Source organism: Macaca thibetana, chromosome 9, assembly GCF_024542745.1.
Source record: "Macaca thibetana thibetana isolate TM-01 chromosome 9, ASM2454274v1, whole genome shotgun sequence".
Classification (NCBI taxonomy): Eukaryota; Metazoa; Chordata; class Mammalia; order Primates; family Cercopithecidae; genus Macaca; species Macaca thibetana.
Genome location: NC_065586.1, coordinates 119,040,182 through 119,059,042, shown reverse-complemented (window position 1 = coordinate 119,059,042; position 18,861 = coordinate 119,040,182). Strand labels below are relative to the sequence as shown.

At 38.7% G+C, this 18,861-nt stretch overlaps 1 protein-coding gene and 1 long non-coding RNA gene across 9 annotated transcripts; one reads left to right on the top strand and one right to left on the bottom strand.

The window, feature by feature from the left end:
• Positions 1-26: 26 nt before the first annotated feature.
• Positions 27-18,771, top strand: IKZF5 (IKAROS family zinc finger 5). 7 transcript variants are annotated; one of them, XM_050805434.1, is made up of 5 exons: positions 27-183; positions 1,699-1,849; positions 10,927-11,092; positions 13,383-13,565; positions 14,847-18,771. In XM_050805434.1, exons 3-5 carry the CDS (start codon positions 10,960-10,962, stop codon positions 15,788-15,790), a joined length of 1,260 nt encoding a protein of 419 aa, XP_050661391.1. In that variant the 5' UTR covers positions 27-183; positions 1,699-1,849; positions 10,927-10,959; the 3' UTR covers positions 15,791-18,771. The 7 variants fall into 7 exon arrangements, with proteins under 7 accessions (XP_050661391.1, XP_050661390.1, XP_050661389.1 ...); XM_050805432.1 differs by having other exon boundaries at positions 52-183; positions 10,914-11,092; XM_050805437.1 differs by having other exon boundaries at positions 67-183; positions 10,927-11,563.
• LOC126963263 (uncharacterized) lies at positions 4,030-4,961 on the bottom strand. Of its 2 annotated transcripts, XR_007728997.1 has the most exons (4): positions 4,524-4,961; positions 4,422-4,472; positions 4,167-4,268; positions 4,030-4,064 (listed from the first exon to the last, which is right to left on the bottom strand). It is a non-coding gene; the product is annotated as an uncharacterized LOC126963263 (long non-coding RNA). The 2 variants fall into 2 exon arrangements; XR_007728998.1 differs by lacking the exon at positions 4,524-4,961 and having other exon boundaries at positions 4,034-4,064; positions 4,167-4,217; positions 4,422-4,506.
• Positions 18,772-18,861: the final 90 nt, after the last annotated feature.

Below are 18,861 nucleotides of genomic sequence, written 5' to 3'. Positions count from 1 at the left end.
CAGGCCCCTCCTCGTTTTCGCCCTCCATCCTGTTCACGCGAGACTTGAGCAAGGCAGGGGGGCGGGAAGGGAGTCGGAGACACAACAAAGATGGCGGCGGCGACTGCGACGGTGACGAAGACGGCGGCGGCGGCGACGGCGTTGAACAAGGCGGTGTGGTTTACTCGATGCAGTTGTCAGGAGGTAAGTAGCAGGCTGCCGGCTCGGACGGCGGCGACGCGGCGGGACAGGGCGGATAAGAAGGAGCGGCCGGAGGCGAGAGCTGGGTTCGCCGCGGGCCGGTTGATCCGGCGAGAGACTCAGTTCAGCTGAGGGTCGGGCGTGGTCGGTAGGCAGGCAGGTGATGGCCCGGGACCTCCTTAGCCGGAGTGCGGTGGACTGCGGCGCCTATGGCCACGAGAACCTTGAGGGAGCGGGGTCTCCTGCTGTCGGCGCCGTCGAGCAGGACCTCGGAGGCTCCGAGGTGGGGACTGCTGCTTGGCTCTGACAGGTGGTTCTGCGGGAGGCGTCCGGAGGTTTGCGTCTTCACGGGGTCCCAGGGGCGAAGGGAGTCAGGCGGGCGCGGGTCTCCTAGGTGTTTCGAATCCTGGCGAGGATGTCGCTCCGAATCCTGGTGAGGCTGCGGCCCCGACGCCGGTCCCAGGCTGCTCGTTGGGAGAAGGACGTTTAAAGCCTTCGTATTTTATCTAATGATCCTGCCCGGATCCGTCTCTACTGCATGGGCACCCTTATTTTAGGAACATGTGAGATTTGAGAAAGACATTGTAGCAAATAACTATTCGGGTTCATTCGGGGTTTAGATCTCTGGATAAACTGTGTGGAGTGCGAGTAGCCAAGCCTAGCATGCTCGATTACTGGATCTGAAGCTAAAAGAGTTCTAGCAAACACTAACCACGTGGCCTACTTAAAGTCCCCCTGATGTGCTCTTCAGAACCCGAAAGAGATGTGACAAGCGGGAGAAGAAATAAAGGCGTCTTAAATTATGTGATATGAGGAAATTCAGTTTTGAAAGAATAGAACTTATTTAAAACTACTTAAACGTCGGAACTAACAATTTCAAAAATTCAATTTAATTTTTATTTATGTCATGTTGTCACAACAGCTAGAGGTTATTATTATTGATGAGAGTTCGTTACAGTGAATTGAAATGTCTAGTGTTATTTTCCCCTAGCGGTCTAGGATGTTTCCCAGAAAACCGTAACTGTTTTGTGTTGTGATAGGATAAAAAGGATGGGATTCAGATATGCCCTTATCGGATGTGCATTTTTTTTTTGTTTTTTTTTAAAGCCCTTTCCCATTTCCCTACTTAGGACTAATGCATTGTTTTTATGCAACTATAGCTGTTCAGCAGTCCTAGGCTTGACCGTTTTAGAAGTGTACTGTGACTAAATGAAGTTAATTTTAATTTCGTTAAACTGAAGTTTAACTTAAATTTAGACATTAAAAATCTTGCCAAAAACGAATCCACCAGTGAGAAAACGATAGTCACACCAGTTATTCTTTGGTGATCCTATGGAGTTTTTGCTGAAGTGAAGCTACTGCTTTGTTCTTTGATTATCTGTCAGTTCGTTTTCTTTTCAGCTAATGTAATGATAAGATTGGCGTAAGTTATTAGCTCATTCAACCTGTAGATGCTAATTGCGTTCTTATCTTAAAGGTTTTGATTTATGGTGTGCTCTTTGTTTGTTTTTTATGCAGACCTCTGTATGGCTTTTCAATTTTAGTTGAAATTCTCTCTCCATGGCCTTTTGGAGTCGCTTGCTGTATCTCCAGAGTAAATTTCAATTACTCTACATTTCATCAATGTTGGAGTGGCAAGAAAAAGGAGGAACTGATTTGGGGTGAAAAGGTTAGATTGTATAATTTCTCTTCTGATTTCTTTCAGCATGGTTTTACTTATATTTTATTTTTATGTTTTGATTTCTGATTTCTCAGAGCCTCATAATTTCCTTTTTTGCCTTCAAGAGTTTTTGACAGTTCTGAAATCAGGAATTATGTTCTAATTATTTTTGAAGGCCCATGTTACTCCATAGAAACCAATCCTTATTTGTCAGCGTTGACTGTTTATATGTGTTCTATAGCAGAGTAAATCTCAGTGACCATAATTATTAGGCTGTGGAGAGTAAACACATCTGTTGAACTGTAATCACTTTATGTGTATAGGCCTGCCTAACCCATACATTATTATGTAAGTTAGTTGCTAATACTGTATTCTTCCTTATGGCTACCCATGAGAAGTAAGACTTCTCATGAATGCTAGGTGAAGGAAACATATCCTGCTGTTCCCTAATCATGGTCTCAAAATTCTCCCACAGTTTATAAAAAAGATAGAAGGAAGATAGGTCAGAGAGCCTCTTCTCTGGTTGTTTCATAGTTGTGAATGCCTCCTAATTTGCATTTCAGTGCCTGTGTTTTAAATTATTAGCTACTGGTTAAGAGGTGGGGGGGGAGTGCACATATATACACATACATAATTGTGTGTGTGCATGTATATATGCTTGCATTGATCAACTGCTTTACATTTATGAGACTGAAGAAGAAAGATCAGAGGACTTCATACAAAATAAATCCTTTATCAGAAACCAAGGAAGATCGGAAATTAGCTTAAATTATCTACTTGAGGTAGAGGTTTTCCTGTCCTTTGGGATATCAAAGCTTAATTATCATACACCTCTTTTTCCCCTACTGGCTTGCGTAGCTTCTGGTTGTTTTCTAAAAGCATTAATTTTGAGCCTTAAATAATAATTTGGGGGACGCTACTGGCATGATAATACTTTAGGTATACCCTAGGCAGTTTCTATATAGATATCCACGTACACCCCATGGAATTTCATACTAAATTCAATGTAACTTTAATCAGAATAATCACAGGAAGGACTTGAGAATTTTGCTGTATCATAAGGAACGATCATCATAAAGTATGGGAATATTGTTCTCTTTGGTTGATATGATTAGATATCTTAGTTCAGGTTGCTATAACGAATTACCATAGACTGGGTGGTTTAAACAAACACTTATTTTTCACAGTTCTGGAGGCTGGGAAATCTTAATATCAAGGTGCCAAGAGATCAGGTATCTGGGGGAGGGCTTGCTTTCTGGTTGTATCCTCTCATGGCAAAGAGCAGACAGGAAGCAAGATCTCTGGGATCTCTTCACAAGGCACTAATCCCATTTAGAGGACTTCACATTTATAACCCTATTATCTCTCAAAGGCCCCACTCCAGATACCATCAAATTAGGGGTTAGAATTTCAACATATGAGCTTTTAGGGACATAAACATTCAGTCCATGACAATACCAGCAGAAAGAGTACATCTGAGTTGTAATAACACCACCCACATCTATAATAATACTGGAGAATACTTAAGTATATTTCTTGTTTAGATGACGTGATATCACACATTGAAATTTTATGTAAAGTAAGTAAGTTTTTGGCTAACTCCAAGGTATTGAGTTCATGTCCCGTATGGGAAAGATACCTCTAAAAAAATTATAGTTTGTGGATTTTCTAAAGTATATTTTATTATGTTTGCAAAGGTTTTAAAATTTATCAATGCCTTAGAGGCATCTCTGGGTATCAGTTAATTTGTGGAATTCCTAGATTAAACTTTGAGACCTGAGACTGATGATAATTACATTAAAGACAGGAAAATGACTCGGATAGAAAACCTTTATTTTCTTTCTATAAGAGGAAGTCTTTTGTAGTTGCAGAATTTTTTTTTTTTTTTTCTTTTTAAAAAGTAGAGATGAAGTCTCGCTCTGTTGCCTGGACTGGTCTTGAACTCCTGAGCTCAGGCAGTCCTCCCACCTTAGCTTCTGAAAGTGCTGGGATTATAGGCATGAGCCACCATGTCCAGCCTAGTTTCAGAATTATTACTATTTTTCAATTTATTGTGCTTAGAAATACTGACTTGAGATGTAGAAAGCTGAGTTTTGAGCCCAAGACTCTACTTCGCTTTAGGCACCTTTCATTCATATGTGTCTCTGCTGTAGACTCTGGGCTTTGCGAGCACCTGTCATACCCTGTCTATATGGTCTGCTATAGACTTGGGCTTCGCGAGCACCTGTCGTACCCTGTGTATATGGTCTACTGTAGACTGGGGATTTGCGAGCACCTGTCATACCCTGTGTATATGGTCTGCTGTAGACTTGGGCTTTGCGAGCACCCGTCATACCCTGTCTATATGGTCTACTGTAGACTGGGGCTTTGCGAGCACCTGTCATACCCTGTGTATATGGTCTACTATAGACTGGGGCTTTGCGAGCAACTGTCATACCCTGTATATATGGTCTACTATAGACTGGGGCTTTGTGATCACCTGTCATACCCTGTGTATATGGTCTACTATAGACTGGGGCTTTGTGAGCAACTGTCATACCCTGTATATATGGTCTACTATAGACTGGGGCTTTGTGAGCACCTGTCATACCCTGTATATATGGTCTACTATAGACTCGGGCTTTGTGAGCACCTGTCATACCCTGTGTATATGGTCTACTGTAGACCGGGGCTTTATGAGCACCTGTCATACCCTGTGTATATGGATATATGGGATAGAGGCCATACAGGTCAAGTGGGCACAAAAATGCTTAGGGATGAAATGACACTTAATTTTTAAATCATGACAGGACATTTAAGGTTATAAAGCATACTAATATATTTAAAATTCTACTTTAAGAAGAGTTTTTCTTCATGTTTGCAATGTTACAATGTTATCTTCTCATTTCAGAGTCATTCTTTTTTTTTTTTTAAGTTTATCATGCATTTTGGTTGAAAAGCGGCACACAATTTATGGCAGGGAACACAGTGAAGTTTATAATGTGACAATGTGATAATAGCCAAGACTGTCAAAATATGCCAGCCGTCCTCTGTAATTAGGCTCATTTGTGTTCTTAAACTTGAGATGCATGTATAAAAATATCATTTTCTTCTGCTGGCTTTCTGGCAGTCTTGTGTGTTTTTACTGCACTGTCACATGTTGTACTGTAGCAATGTTGTGCTTTCTAATCAAGATTTGGTAAGGATTATCTTGCTTCCAGAAGCCTGTCAAAGTACATTCAGACATTTTCCAGGGGAAATGTATTAGTTTTCATGTGAACTGATTGGCAAGAAGTGATGCTAAGTTACAATGTAAATACTGGGATTTCTTTCTTAATTACAGCTTTTATAATTAGAACACAGACAATCTATAGGGCTACACAGCTTTTACAAGTTAAAAAAGTATTTTCCCAGATCTTATTCTTGATAGTCTTTTTCATTGGAGCTGACTAGCTTACATTTTCCCACCAAGAGCAAACTTAAAGGACAGATAATCAGCACAATCAACTGTAGTCACAAAACAAATAGTAACACAATGATAAAGAAACTGAGAACTAGTTCAAATAAACGTGATAAGATGGGGAAGAAAACAACTGAAACGAATGTGTTCAAAAGCCAACAATAATCCTTAAGATTCAGAAAATTGAGCCAGACTAAAGCAAGTGATTTAAAGAGGTGGCCTATAAGTAAAATAAGCAGAGATGAGTTTGAGAAATTGCAAAGTGATCTGAAAAATTGCAAATTGGGATTACTTGAGACTAAGGTGGAACATCTTTGTTTCATTGTAACTAAGAAACAAATAGATGTTCAGTATATTCTCCAACCACACTGATGAACCGATGGAAAAAGGCGAATAACTGAATCAGGGGTGGTGAGAATTTTAAAATCCAAGTTATAACCATTTTGTTTTTTTGCTACAAAAATAATTATTAGAAAAATGGCTACCATTTTCTGATAGCCTACCATATGCAATACATGTCACAATATACTTTATGTATACTTACCTATAAAACTTAAGATAGTACTGCAAGTTGGATTATGATTCCATTTTACGAAATAGGAAACTAAGGCTGAGAGAGGTCCCTCCCTGTTCAGTCTTAAAGCTAGTGAGTTTGACCTAATACCAAAATATGGTTCTACCTCCGTATCCAGTAGGTACTAGTTCCAGGACCCCTGTAGATAACAAATTTATGGGTGCTCCAGTTCTTTATATAAAATGGCTTAGTATTTGCATATAACTCACAGTCTCATCCTTTTGTGTACTTGAAGCTCTAGATTATTTAAAATACCTAATACAGTGTAAATGCTATGTAAATAGTTATACTGTATTGTTTAGGGAATTATGACCCCCCCAAAAGTCTGGTGAAACCCTGTCTCTACTAAAAATACAAAAAATCAGCCACGTGTGGTAGTGGGCACCTGTAATCCCAGCTACTCTGGAGGCTGAGGCAGGAGAATTGCTTGAACCTGGGAGGCAGAGGTTGCGGTGAGCCGAGATCGCGCCATTGCACTCCAGCCTGGGCAATAAGAACGAAACTCCATCTCAAAAAAAAAAAAAAAAAAAAAAAAAAAAGAAAAAAAAAGTCTGTACATGTTCACTATAGATGCAACCATCCAGTTTTTCCAAATAATTTTGTTTTGCAGTTGGTTGAATCAACAGATAACAGAACCTTTGGATATAGAGAGTTGTCTATATTCTATTTGTCCAGAGGATAAACTTTCAGTAGCCTCAACTTTCTAGGCAGTTTTCTAAAAAATAGGCTTTTCTACCTGAAAAGGGGTAGTAATTTTTTTTTTTTTTTTTTTGAGACGGAGTCGCGCTCTGTCTCCCAGGCTGGAGTGCAGTGGCACAATCTCAGCTCACTGCAGCCTCCGCCTCCTGGGTTCAAACAGTTCTCCTGCCTCAACCTCCCAAGTAGCTGGGATTTCAGGTGCCTGCCACTGTGTCTGGCTAATTTTTTTGTAGTTTTAATAGAGACGGGGTTTCACCATGCTGGCCAGGCTGGTCTCGAACTCTTGACCCTCTGATCTGCCCGCCTCAGCCTCCCAAAGTGCTGGGATTATGCTGGGATTATAGGCATGAGCCACCGTGCCTGGCAGTAATAATTTTTTCTTTTTTTTTTTTTTGACAGAGTCTTGCTCTGTCGCCAGGCTGGAGTGCAGTGGTGCGATCTCAGCTTACCGCAACCTCTGCCTCCTGGGTTCAAGCGATTTTCCTACCTCAGCCTCCTGAGAAGCAGGGAATACAGGCGCCCGCCACTATGCCCGGCTAATTATTTTGGTATTTTTAGTATAGATGGGGTTTCACCATGTTGGCCAGGATGGTCTTGGTCTCTTGACCTTGTGATCCACCCGCCTCGGCCTCCCAAAGTGCTGGGATTACAGGCGTGAGCCACCGTGCCCGGCCACTGATAATTTTTAAAAGCTCCTGGAGCTACCATAGCTTCTAAAAAGGGAAGAAAGGAACGATTCACAAGTATTGAATTAAGAAAAGTGAGAATTCAGTTACCCGTAAGTCCTCATTTGGCTAAATTTGTTTGGAATAAAGAACAGACTAAATGTGAAGAGAGAAGAAGACAAGAGGTATGAAAATAAGATTTATCAGTCTGAAGCCAGAAAACAGGGAAAACAAAAACAGCCCTGTGTTACTGAGTGGTTGTAAAGTACAATAATCCATATTAGTGGTATGTCAAATCTTGGTCTATTTCCAGTAGATTTCTAGTTAAGTCAGAGTAGTTTTGATTCTTAAAAAGTTGGTCATATTTTTGTAAATTGGAAAATCTGCTTTTGTGGAACCCCTCATTCCTCAAGCCTACAGTTCCACGGTTTAAAAACATGCTGAAAAGGACCAGTAACAGTCTATTCTTGAAGAAGAAAAACAAAGCTGGGGGACTTAAATTACTGTGATAGCAAGACTTATTATTAAGACTATCTGGTATGGCTGCAAGGACAGATAGGCTAGTGGAACAGAATAGAGAATCCAGAAGCAGAGCCACATACATATAACCATTTGATTTAAAAAGGAGACATTGGAGCTTAGTAGAGAAAGGCCGATCTGGTAGGTACACATTGCTGGGACAGTTGGATATCTCTTTGGAAAAAAGTATGCTTTGACTCTTACCTCCCTCCATACACAAAACTCAAGTCCAGATAAAAATATGAAAGGTAAAATAAAAAGCATTTAGAAGGAGGTATAGGAGAACATCTTCAAGTAAGATGTAGGCAAGGATTTATTAATTAGGACACAAACAACTCTGAATGTAAAAGATAAAAATGGGTAAATTGTACTGTATTAAGAGCTTCTGTTCATCAAAAATTACCATTAAGAAAGTGAAGGCTGGGCGCGGTGGCTCACGTCTGTAATCCCAGCACTTCAGGAGGCTGAGGCAGGCGGATCACGAGGTCAGGAGATCAACACTCTCCTGGCTAACACACTGAAACCCGTCTCTACTAAAAATACAAAAAAATCAGCCTGGCATGGTGGCGGGCGCCTGTAGTCCCAACCACTTGGGAGGGTGAGGCAGGAGAATGGTGTGAACCTGGGAGGCGGAGCTTGCAGTGAGCAGAGATGGCGCCACTGCACTCCAGCATGGGCAACAGAGCCAGACTCCGTCTCAAAAAAAAAAAAAAAAAAAAGAAAATGAAAAGGCAACCACAGTGGGAGAAGATACTTAAGATGCACATATCCTAATAAATAAGATGCACATATCCTAATAAAGGACTCATAAAGCGTTCTTCCATATTAGAAAAAGACAACACAATAGAAAAATAAGCAAAAGATATGAGCAGACATTATACAACAGAGGGTATCTAAGTGGTTAATTAGCATATATTAAAAAGTTTACATCTTCATTAGCATCAAGGAATCTAAATTAAAACTAATGTGATACCACCAGACACCCACCAGAACGGCTAAAATGAAAAAGGCAAAAAATGCCCAAGTGTTGTCAAGGATGGGGAGCAGCAGAACTCTTGTTTACTGCTAGTGGGAGTGTAAATTGCTATAATCACTTTGAAAACCTATTTGGCATTATCTAAAACTGAATATATGCATGCCTTTGATCCAGCAGTTTCACTCCTATACAATGAACAGAAATATGTATGTAATCAAAAAACGTGTAGTAATATGTTCATGGAAACTTTATTCACAGCAGCCAATTACTGGAAATTACCCAGATGATCTAAAAACAGTATGAGAGATCAATTAGTTGTGGCACGGTCGTACAACAGACTCCAGCAGTAAATCTGAGCAAACTTCAGTTGCATGCAGCAGTATGGATGAATCTTACAATTATAATGTTGAGTGACAGAAATCAGACAAAGGTTCATAGTGTGTGATGCCATTTACATAAAGTTGAAGAACAGACAAAACTAATCTAGAGTCAGAAGTCAGGATGGCTGTAACCCTTGTCAGGGCAGAGGGTCCTAGCTTTGGAAGGGTACACGAGGGGGCTTCTGGGATGCCGGCAGCCTTCTGTTTCTTGATTGTGTTGCTGATTTTATGAATGTGTTCATTTTGTGACAATTCATTGAGTTCTGCTCTTATAATTTATGTACTTTTCTGTATATGTATGAGACTTCAAGAAAAAGTTAAGCATGTGTTGAAAGTGAGTAATTTTTTGATGCCTACCACTGGCTCCTAAAGACGGAAGCTTTTTTAGATGGAAAATTATTCGTTACATAGTTTGAGTTTAGAAAAAGAATATTTTATCATAAGGTATATTTACCAGAGAATTGTACTTATTTGCATAAAAATTGTTTTTACTGGAAAAAAAGACTTTTTGTCTCCCAGGTGCTAGGCTTCCTCATCTTATTCTTACTAGAAAACTTTTTGGCTATTTTATTGGTGAATTTGGGCCATAAACCTGGTGAAGACCAGCTTGTGATTGCAGAACCCACAAGAGACTTTCCCTTTCTACACTAGTGTCAGGGATTTTCTTTTTCTTTTTCTTTTTTTTCCTAGTCTTGGAGTGGATAGGATAATAGGTAGTAGAAGTGGTGATTTGGATATTTCTAGAGCGGGGGTTGGGAAGCTAAGACCTGTAGGTGAAATCTGGCTCAATGCCTGTTTTTATAAAGCCTAATCGGAACATAGCCCCACCCATTTGTTTACATATTGTCTGTGGCTGTCTGTTGTCCGTGGCTGCTTACAGTGACAGTTGAGTAATTGCAGCAAAGATGAGCATGGCTTGCAAAGCCTAAAATATTTACTATCTGGCCCTTCATAAAAACTCTGCAACCCCTAGTTCTAGACCACTTACTTGCAGACTACTCATTCATGTGAACACTATGTCTGAGAGCTTTTGCTGGTAGTCACTAGCAGCATGCAGCTATTTCTGTTTAAATTAATAAAATTAAAAACTCAGGTCATTTGTATTAGCCAAATTTCAAGTGCCTCAGTAGCTATATGTGGCTAGTAGCAACTGCATAGGAATAGCACAGATAAGCAACATGTCCATCATCCAGAAAATGGTCTCATTCTGTCCACCAGGATGGAGTCCAGTGGTGTGATCACGGCTCACGGCAGCCTCGACCACTCAGACCCAAGCAATTCTCCTACCTCAGCCTCCTCACTTCTAGTGAGGAGTGAGGAACCGGTGAAGCAGGGGGCTTGAATTGTGCGTGTCAGCACTGTTAGCCTCCTGAGATGGAGTAGACTTTTCCTTTGAAGCTGGAACCGTCGGCATATGCCACCACACCCAGCTAATTAAAAACATTTTTTTTTTTTGTAGGGACAAGTTCTCCCTATGTTGGTCTCTGGCCTGCTTGGTTTCTTTATTGTCTTCTTCATCGATGATTTCTGCTTGTGTTCTTATTTCTTTCATCTAATCTGAACTTGTTTTTTTTTTTTTTTGCCTTTGAAATTTCTTCCCATCCTCTATGACTGTTTGAATCCCTATTTATATTTAATTATTAAATATATTGATTTTTTGCCATTTTGTGTATGTCTTCTTTAGTTCACCAGGAAGATTATAAGATACTAAAAGGCAGGCACTGTGTTTTCTCTTGCTTTGTATAGTGTCTTGCACAAAATAGTCTTTGTCATTTGTTTACTATGTACTAGATCTCCCTAAATAGTGTAAAATTATTTCAGTTTTGTTTTCTAGGTATAACAGACTGTAAACGTTAAAAAAGCAAAGATGGGTGAAAAAAAACCAGAGCCTTTGGACTTCGTGAAAGATTTTCAGGAATACCTGACTCAGCAGACCCATCATGTGAACATGATTTCTGGATCAGTTAGTGGGGACAAAGAAGCAGAGGCTCTTCAGGGAGGTAGACTCATTTTAATACTACTAAATAATTCACTTTTTATACACTACTATGATTGTGTGTAGCTGTTACTGTGAAGGCCACTGCGCATTAATGTGAATCATTCTGTTTTTTTCTAGAAAGATACAGGGCATTTCCCCCCCTTTTTAAAACATATCAGACTTCTGCTGGAGAGTGCTTAACATGGTCTGGAGATGCATTATGGCCTTGTTGGAAGGTTAGGGGCTCCAAATACCCTTCCTGTCCTGCAGTTTTTATGAGCTAGCATTAGACACAAGGAACCCAAAGGGGACTGGAACATCAGCTTCACTATACAAACGATTAGGCCATCAGGAAATCTGGATTCAACCTGAGACCAAAATAGGGGTTTCAGTTTCTTCTCTCTTAAAATGAAGAAAGAGCTGACCATATTTACCTATCCAAGAAGAGAAAACGAAAATAGAGAAAGTGGTAACCTCCTTGAGCTTGCTAGAGGTAAATTTTGTCTAATTTGCTTGCCACAAAAAACTGGAATTTATTCCTAACCTAGCTCGGAGATCAGCAAACTATAGCCTGTGGGCCCCCATCTGGACTGCTGTTTTTGTAAGGCCTGCAAACTGAGAATGGTTTTTACTTTTAAAGATGGTTTTAAAAGTGTCAGAAGAATAATGTAATGATATATTAAAATTCTGTGAATTTCAAACTTGAGTACACATAAAATTTAATTGGAACACAGATATGCTCATTTGTTTACATATTTTCTATAGCTTTTTTTGTTTGTTGTGCTAAAACAGCAGAGTTGAGTAGTTGTGTTAGAGACCATATGGCCCACAAAGCCTGAAATATTTACTATCTCATGCCTGTAGAAAAAGTTTGCTGACCGCCTGACCTAGATAGTCTGGGTAGGGCCTTATAATCCAGGGACTGGCAGCAGGGACCAGGCATCACCTGGGAGCTTGTTAGAAATACCAAACACCAGACACCACCCCAGATCTACTGAATTATAATCTGTGTTTTCATAAGATCCCCCAAGTAATTCATATACACATTAAAATGTGATAGTGACTGGCTTGGGAAAGCAGTGGGAGAGAGGAAGACACTGAGCCTTGTCCCTCTAATGCAGTGTTGCCCTCTTGTATATTGGTCTTGTCTCAACCAGCAGAATTACTTCTCCTAGTGAGGAGTGAGGAACCAGTGAAGCAGGGGGCTTGAACTGTGCATGCCAGCACTGTTACCTCCTGAGATGTAGTAGACCTTTTCCTTTGAAGCTGTAGGAATGGAAATTTCCTTCCTAACACCCAGACTTCCAGACAGGATTCAAGAGACCAGGGTTGTAGTCCCAGCCATTTGCTGATTTTCCTGATTGTGAGCACCAGGTCTCTTCAGTTTCTTTCTACAAAAAAGTAGTCAGATTACCTTGAAAGCAAACAGCCAAACATCTTTTATCTCTGAGATTCTTAAAACCCTAACCTTCAGAGGTATCAGGGACGGTAGTTTCCTTTATGTGCTTAATTAGAATTTTAAGATCCTAGATGGAATGGAGATCTAGAATGCTCGTATAAACAGTGAGATGTGGTAAACTTATTCACCGCTTCAGACTAAAATAGAGTTAGGGTTTTGGAGATTCTTTGCCAGTTACAGTTGTAGAAATAGCCAGGGTGCTAAACACCTGTGTGTAACTGTGTCATCACTCTCCAGTGAATCTCTTTATTCCCCTTCCTCCTCACCTGTTCTCTTCAAAAACATGTTAAGGACCAGTACAATGTGTGTGTAAGTAATTTTGTTTTCTTTTTTTTGAGACAAAGAGTCTTGCTCTGTCACCCAGACTGGAGTACAGTGGCGCAATCTTGGTTCACTGCAACCTCTGCCTCTTGGATTCCAGCGATTCTCATGTCTCAGCCTCCTGAGTAGCTGGGACTGCAGGTGCGCACCGCCATGCCCAGCTAATTTTTTTTTTTTTCTTTTAAGTAGAGACAGGGTTTTGCCATGTTGGCTAGGCTGGTCTGTAACTCCTGGCCTCAAGCTATCCCCCCACCTCTGCCTCCCAAAGTTCTGGGATTACAGGTATGAGCCACCGCACTGGCCTTGTGTAAATAATTTGAGATCCCCCAAAGGTTCTCAGAATATAATAACAGAATGTATTACTGTTTTTGTATAAAATTAGCCTCAGTTCAGAAAGTCTGTTATAAAATGGATTTAACTTTTGTGGGAAGTGAACTGTCAATTTATAAGATTTTTCAGCCACTTAAAACTGAAATGCTAAATTGAGTTGATTCTGAGATGCATAATTTCTTTTGCTGTACTTTGTTTATAGCTGGAACAGATGGTGATCAAAATGGACTTGATCACCCATCTGTTGAAGTTTCCCTGGATGAAAACTCAGGAATGTTAGTAGACGGGTTTGAAAGGACCTTTGATGGGAAGCTCAAGTGTCGGTACTGCAACTATGCCAGCAAAGGAACAGCCCGGCTTATTGAACACATCAGAATCCACACAGGTAATGGAAAGACAGCTGGAAAAAGCATTTCTGTGAGGGTAGGAGAGGGGCCAAGGGGGGCAGATTGGTTTGTCATAGAAATAGTTTTAATATTCAAAAATGAAGGTTTACGTAAAGTTCGAATAAATGGGAAAGTTACTCCATTTTTACAAAGCAACAACATAACAACATACAAACAGGTCAGAAGTGAAGCCCTTTGTAGATCCTCTCCTTCCTTAGCCATGTTTCCCTCTTGATACAAATAATCTCTCAACATCTGTCTGCCTCTCAGATTGGGAAGGAATAATGCTAAAGCACTGCGATGTGATAAAATGTTTTAATCTTTATCCTATTACATTTCAGTTGCCCAGTTGCCGAAAGGGGGAAAAGTTTCAGAAAGCATACAGTTGCAGATGGTACTGCTAATCCCAGATCTCACTTTAGCTGTCCCTTCTGAGAAACTTTCCCAACTACATCTGCCCCTGCCCAAGACCAGGTCAGACGTCCTTCCTGTGTGCTTCATGCATCCTGTGCTCATTCATCACATCATCGTGGCCTGAGAGCCTCTTGAGGACAGGGATTGTGACAAGACCATCTTTGTACCACCAGAACCTAGGAGGGCATGTGACACATACTTATTAGATGAATGACTCTACATCTCATATTCCAAATGTTTATTTCACATAATTGGGCAGTCTTCAGTTAACAACATTAACTATAATTATTCCTTCTGGCAGCTGAAGAGTAGGAAGGTGGAGGAGAAGCACTAGCAATTTTGAAGGGATGCTTTGCATAACTCAGACTAGCAAGCCCATTTCAATTCTGAGCTTTCTATTTCATATAAGGACTTTTAAAAAAACCTTTTTTTGTATTTTTTTTTTTCTGTGAGGAAAGGGTATGCATATGTGTGTATGTGTGTGACTATGAGTGTTTGTATATAAATGTATACATGAACATATAACTCAGACATACTTTTGATAAACTCATTATGTAAGACTATTACTAGAAATATTTCAGTTGTGCTGTATCTTCTCTCTAAATGCATTTGAAGCCATAACAGTTTTTATACTGTATTGATACAACATCAATGCATATCTCAAGTTGTTGCTGATGAGTTCTTAAGTTTTATTTCAGTTTGTGGGTTTGTTTACAAATTTTAACAATCTCATATGCTATGCAAATATGACTTTCTGAAAGCATTTTTCTTTTTGATCAATTTCCAGTTGTCCAATGAATGGACAAGCAAACTTTCCGTAAATGAACTACTCTTGTAGTCTCTCCATCATTTTTCTTTTGAAACAGGTGAAAAACCTCATCGATGTCATCTTTGTCCATTTGCATCTGCTTATGAGCGTCATCTGGAAGCCCATATGCGTTCCCATACTGGAGAAAAACCATACAAATGCGAATTATGTTCCTTCCGCTGCAGTGATCGAAGTAACTTGTCCCATCACCGAAGGCGCAAGCATAAAATGGTACCAATTAAAGGTACTAGGTCTTCCTTAAGCAGCAAGAAAATGTGGGGGGTTTTACAGAAGAAAACAAGCAATCTGGGCTATAGCAGAAGAGCACTAATCAACTTAAGTCCACCTTCCATGGTGGTTCAGAAACCAGACTACCTTAACGATTTTACCCACGAAATCCCAAATATCCAGACTGACTCCTATGAAAGTATGGCAAAAACCACACCAACTGGTGGCCTTCCAAGGGACCCCCAGGAACTCATGGTTGATAACCCTTTGAATCAGCTCTCTACTCTAGCAGGGCAGTTGTCCAGTTTGCCACCTGAAAATCAAAACCCTGCATCCCCTGATGTAGTTCCCTGCCCTGATGAAAAGCCTTTCATGATTCAGCAGCCCTCCACCCAAGCAGTAGTTTCTGCGGTATCAGCAAGTATTCCTCAGAGCTCCTCTCCCACAAGCCCAGAACCTCGGCCATCCCATAGTCAAAGGAACTATAGTCCAGTGGCAGGTCCAAGCAGTGAGCCAAGTGCCCACACGAGCACTCCCAGCATAGGAAACAGCCAGCCAAGCACCCCAGCCCCAGCCCTGCCGGTCCAGGACCCTCAGCTTCTGCACCACTGCCAGCACTGTGATATGTACTTTGCAGACAACATCCTTTACACTATTCATATGGGATGTCATGGGTATGAAAATCCTTTTCAGTGTAATATATGTGGATGCAAATGTAAAAACAAGTATGATTTTGCCTGTCATTTTGCAAGAGGGCAACATAACCAACATTGATTGAAAATAGTCATATTTTACTTAGTTTTGCTGTTTTATGGTTTGGTTTTTTTTGTTCTTTGTTTTGGTCATCCCTAATAAAGTGTCTGCTAATTCAAGGCTTATACATTATATTTATAGAATATAAATTTGACAGTGGAATAAAATTTTCCCTTTTTTTCATAAAAATCTGGTCAGGGTCATTTATATATTAGAACAGTTAGACACATTGGTGTCTCTTCTTTTCCTTTCGACATTGGATAATTGGAGTGCAGTCATAATCTTACAAGATGTTCATTTGAATTTCTCACATTTATGGTCCATAAAAACTTCAAAAGGCTTATCCATACTTTTGATGTTTCAGTATACATTGAACTGGATGTTATTTATACCATATTTCAAAATGGTAGAATAAATTACTTTCTTTAACGGAATTTATTACTACTCATTTCAGTGTTTAGTACAGAAATTGCCTTAAAAATTGCTGTTAATTGAAATACCATTTAGTTCACATTTCTTAAGTTGAATCGGTAGTTTCATTTCAACTGATAATAGTAAAGCTATTTCAGTTTAGCAAATTTTTCTTTTTTCCACAAGGGGAAATGTAAAACAGTTAAGACTTGAAATTGAAAACTTTTAATAGTTAAAATGACTTGTTTATTCAATGTCTAAACACACGTCAGTTTTCCACTGGATTTTTATTTTCACAGGTAAATACACTAGAGTGCTAGATGCCTTTTTCCCCTCTCAGTTTGACTTTCATTTAAATCCTTCATTCTGATATCATTACTGTTAGGTGAGGTGGATAACTGTAATGAGAATCTCTTATTCTTCCTATTCCGTTGATGACCAAAGAGGTAAAGTGAAGTCCTCCTTAAAATTAAAATGCAGCCTCCAAACAAATTTCTCAAGATTCCTTTTCCTTTCCTTCTATCCATTTATTGCCCATAATTTCCAAGAAAAGGTGGGTATAGAAACACATGAGAAAATGTGATAGTGAAGTCATATTTACAAAAATGAGAACATGTCCAAAATGGATTGTCTCCTCTTCAGAATTAGCTGTTTAAAATATTTTCTGTGAATTCAAATTGTAATTTTTATTTGCAGTTTTACCAGTCTTCATGTAGAGTGACGAAACTATGTAGAAACTAAATCATCGCTTTAGTGAGAAAGGATAAAAAGGTGTGGAAATGACTATAAAATGCATATAAATATGACATTTAATTTGTTTATAAAAATAAGACTTAATAAATATAGAGTAATTCATTTTGAATAGGAGGCTATTGTTTTTTATATTGTGTAATAACTCATACTCTGAAGAGAGCTTGGTCAAACAATAAAATATATTGTTACTAACTTGGTTTCTTTTCTGTGTACTTTGCAAAAATTCTATTTTTAATTTTGTTCATATGTTGAATGTGCTTCTAATTGGCATCTTAAAGAGAATATTAAGCACCTATTAACCAAAAAAGACCTCTAATAGTAAATGAAAGGGAAATATTGGTGGCATGTACCCACAAAAACCCCAGGTGCCAAGTTAATGGATCTTCTGCCTTCCCTTTCAGATGCTAAAAAGCCACTGTAATGAGTTCTTGCAGTTTAGCATCCAGTCTAAGCTACTGCATTGTTTAAAGAGCAGCATCAAGGACAGTTTCTCCAAACTGGAATCTTTGTCAAATCTTGTACTTTAAAATTCTACAATTCTGTTACATTGTTGCTTAAATCACTGCCTGCTCAGATCCCTTTTTACTGCGGTAGTTTCCAAGTGTATAACTTGGCTTTAGTATTTATCAGTTGCCAGAAAGAAACAGGTTGTCATTTGGAAGCTTTTGTGGTGATTTTTTCCCATTTTATTCCTCAGATAAAAGCAGTACCCCAAAACAGAAAATGAAAATTTTCATGAAACAAAGAGAAAGAACTCCCTTGTTAAAACCAGCTTATTAACTCTATATTCTCAGTCAAATGCATTTTTTTCTAACAACTGAACATGGATGTTGTGAAGGTGCATTTTAATTTAAACATGGAAAAGATTTTTTTCATAATTACATACTAGAATGTAAAATTATAATTTTGCTATGACTTAAAAAGCACAGTTGATATCCCAAAGGTGTTGATGCTTAGAAGCTACAGTTATTCTAAATGCACTAAAATTTTTGAGGCAAATCTACCTTAGAGGCTTTTTTGGTATTGTATTTTTAAAAATATTTAGATTTTATTTAAATTTCCTGTGAGTTAAATTCTGTATTTGGAAAGATGTTCATGTCTTCCCCTCTGTATTGAATGTTTCTCTCATTTTATTTTTAATCAAATATTTTATAGAAATGAGTTGCTGGGAAGAGTTTAACATGCACTATTTATAGTACTTTGCCGTTAACAGGCAATGTTCTGAAACTAAATTTATTTTTGTTCAGTGAACATATGTTTAGATTTTTAAAGTTGGTAGATAATTTATCTCCACTAATATTTTTTTAAGAAACTGTGAAGAGATTAACTGGGAATAATTTTATTTCAGATTTTACTAGTGTAGTATGTAGCTACAACTTCTTGAAATTCAAGTTAAGGCTAGACGTTTACTTTGAAAAAATTACGCTGGGTGTTTCCAGGGCTATTTCATTTTAGAAATAAGTGTTTGCCATTCTTCTGCAAAAACTGAACAAGGGGAATACTACAAAAAATAACTCAGAGATAAAATCCTCATTTCAAGTTCTACAAAATATTTATCAAATGAATGTTAATTTTTGTTAAAATTCCCTGCTAAAAACGTTTTCATTAGTCTTAGAGGATACATGCTTTCTAGAACTTGTTTTTGTTAACATGTGCTTTGATGTAAAGAACATATTTTGTATGCAAAACATAACTTGCATTATGGTTGTAAAATACACTATATTGTTTAGGGATTCTGGAAAGCAGTTTAATGCGGAAATAACTATATCTAGTATGCAGTTCATATTGTGAATGAAGCTTTGCTTTTGTAATAAATAAAAAATAAGACTTTCTAATGACCTTGATTTTTCTTTTTTGGAAAATAAGATCAAATTAGTGTTTTAGTAATTTTCTGCTAGTAAAATGTTAAGTTAATGAAAGAAATAGAT

What these genes read in the sequence shown, in the direction of transcription:
- IKZF5 (XM_050805434.1), top strand. Translation starts at nt 10,960, where the DNA reads ATGGGTGAAAAAAAACCAGAGCCTTTGGACTTCGTGAAAGATTTTCAG. An exon ending in AGCAGAGGCTCTTCAGGGAG is followed by an intron (nt 11,093 to 13,382) that starts GTAGACTCATTT and finishes CTTTGTTTATAG; the next exon opens with CTGGAACAGATGGTGATCAA. An exon ending in ACACATCAGAATCCACACAG is followed by an intron (nt 13,566 to 14,846) that starts GTAATGGAAAGA and finishes CTTTTGAAACAG; the next exon opens with GTGAAAAACCTCATCGATGT.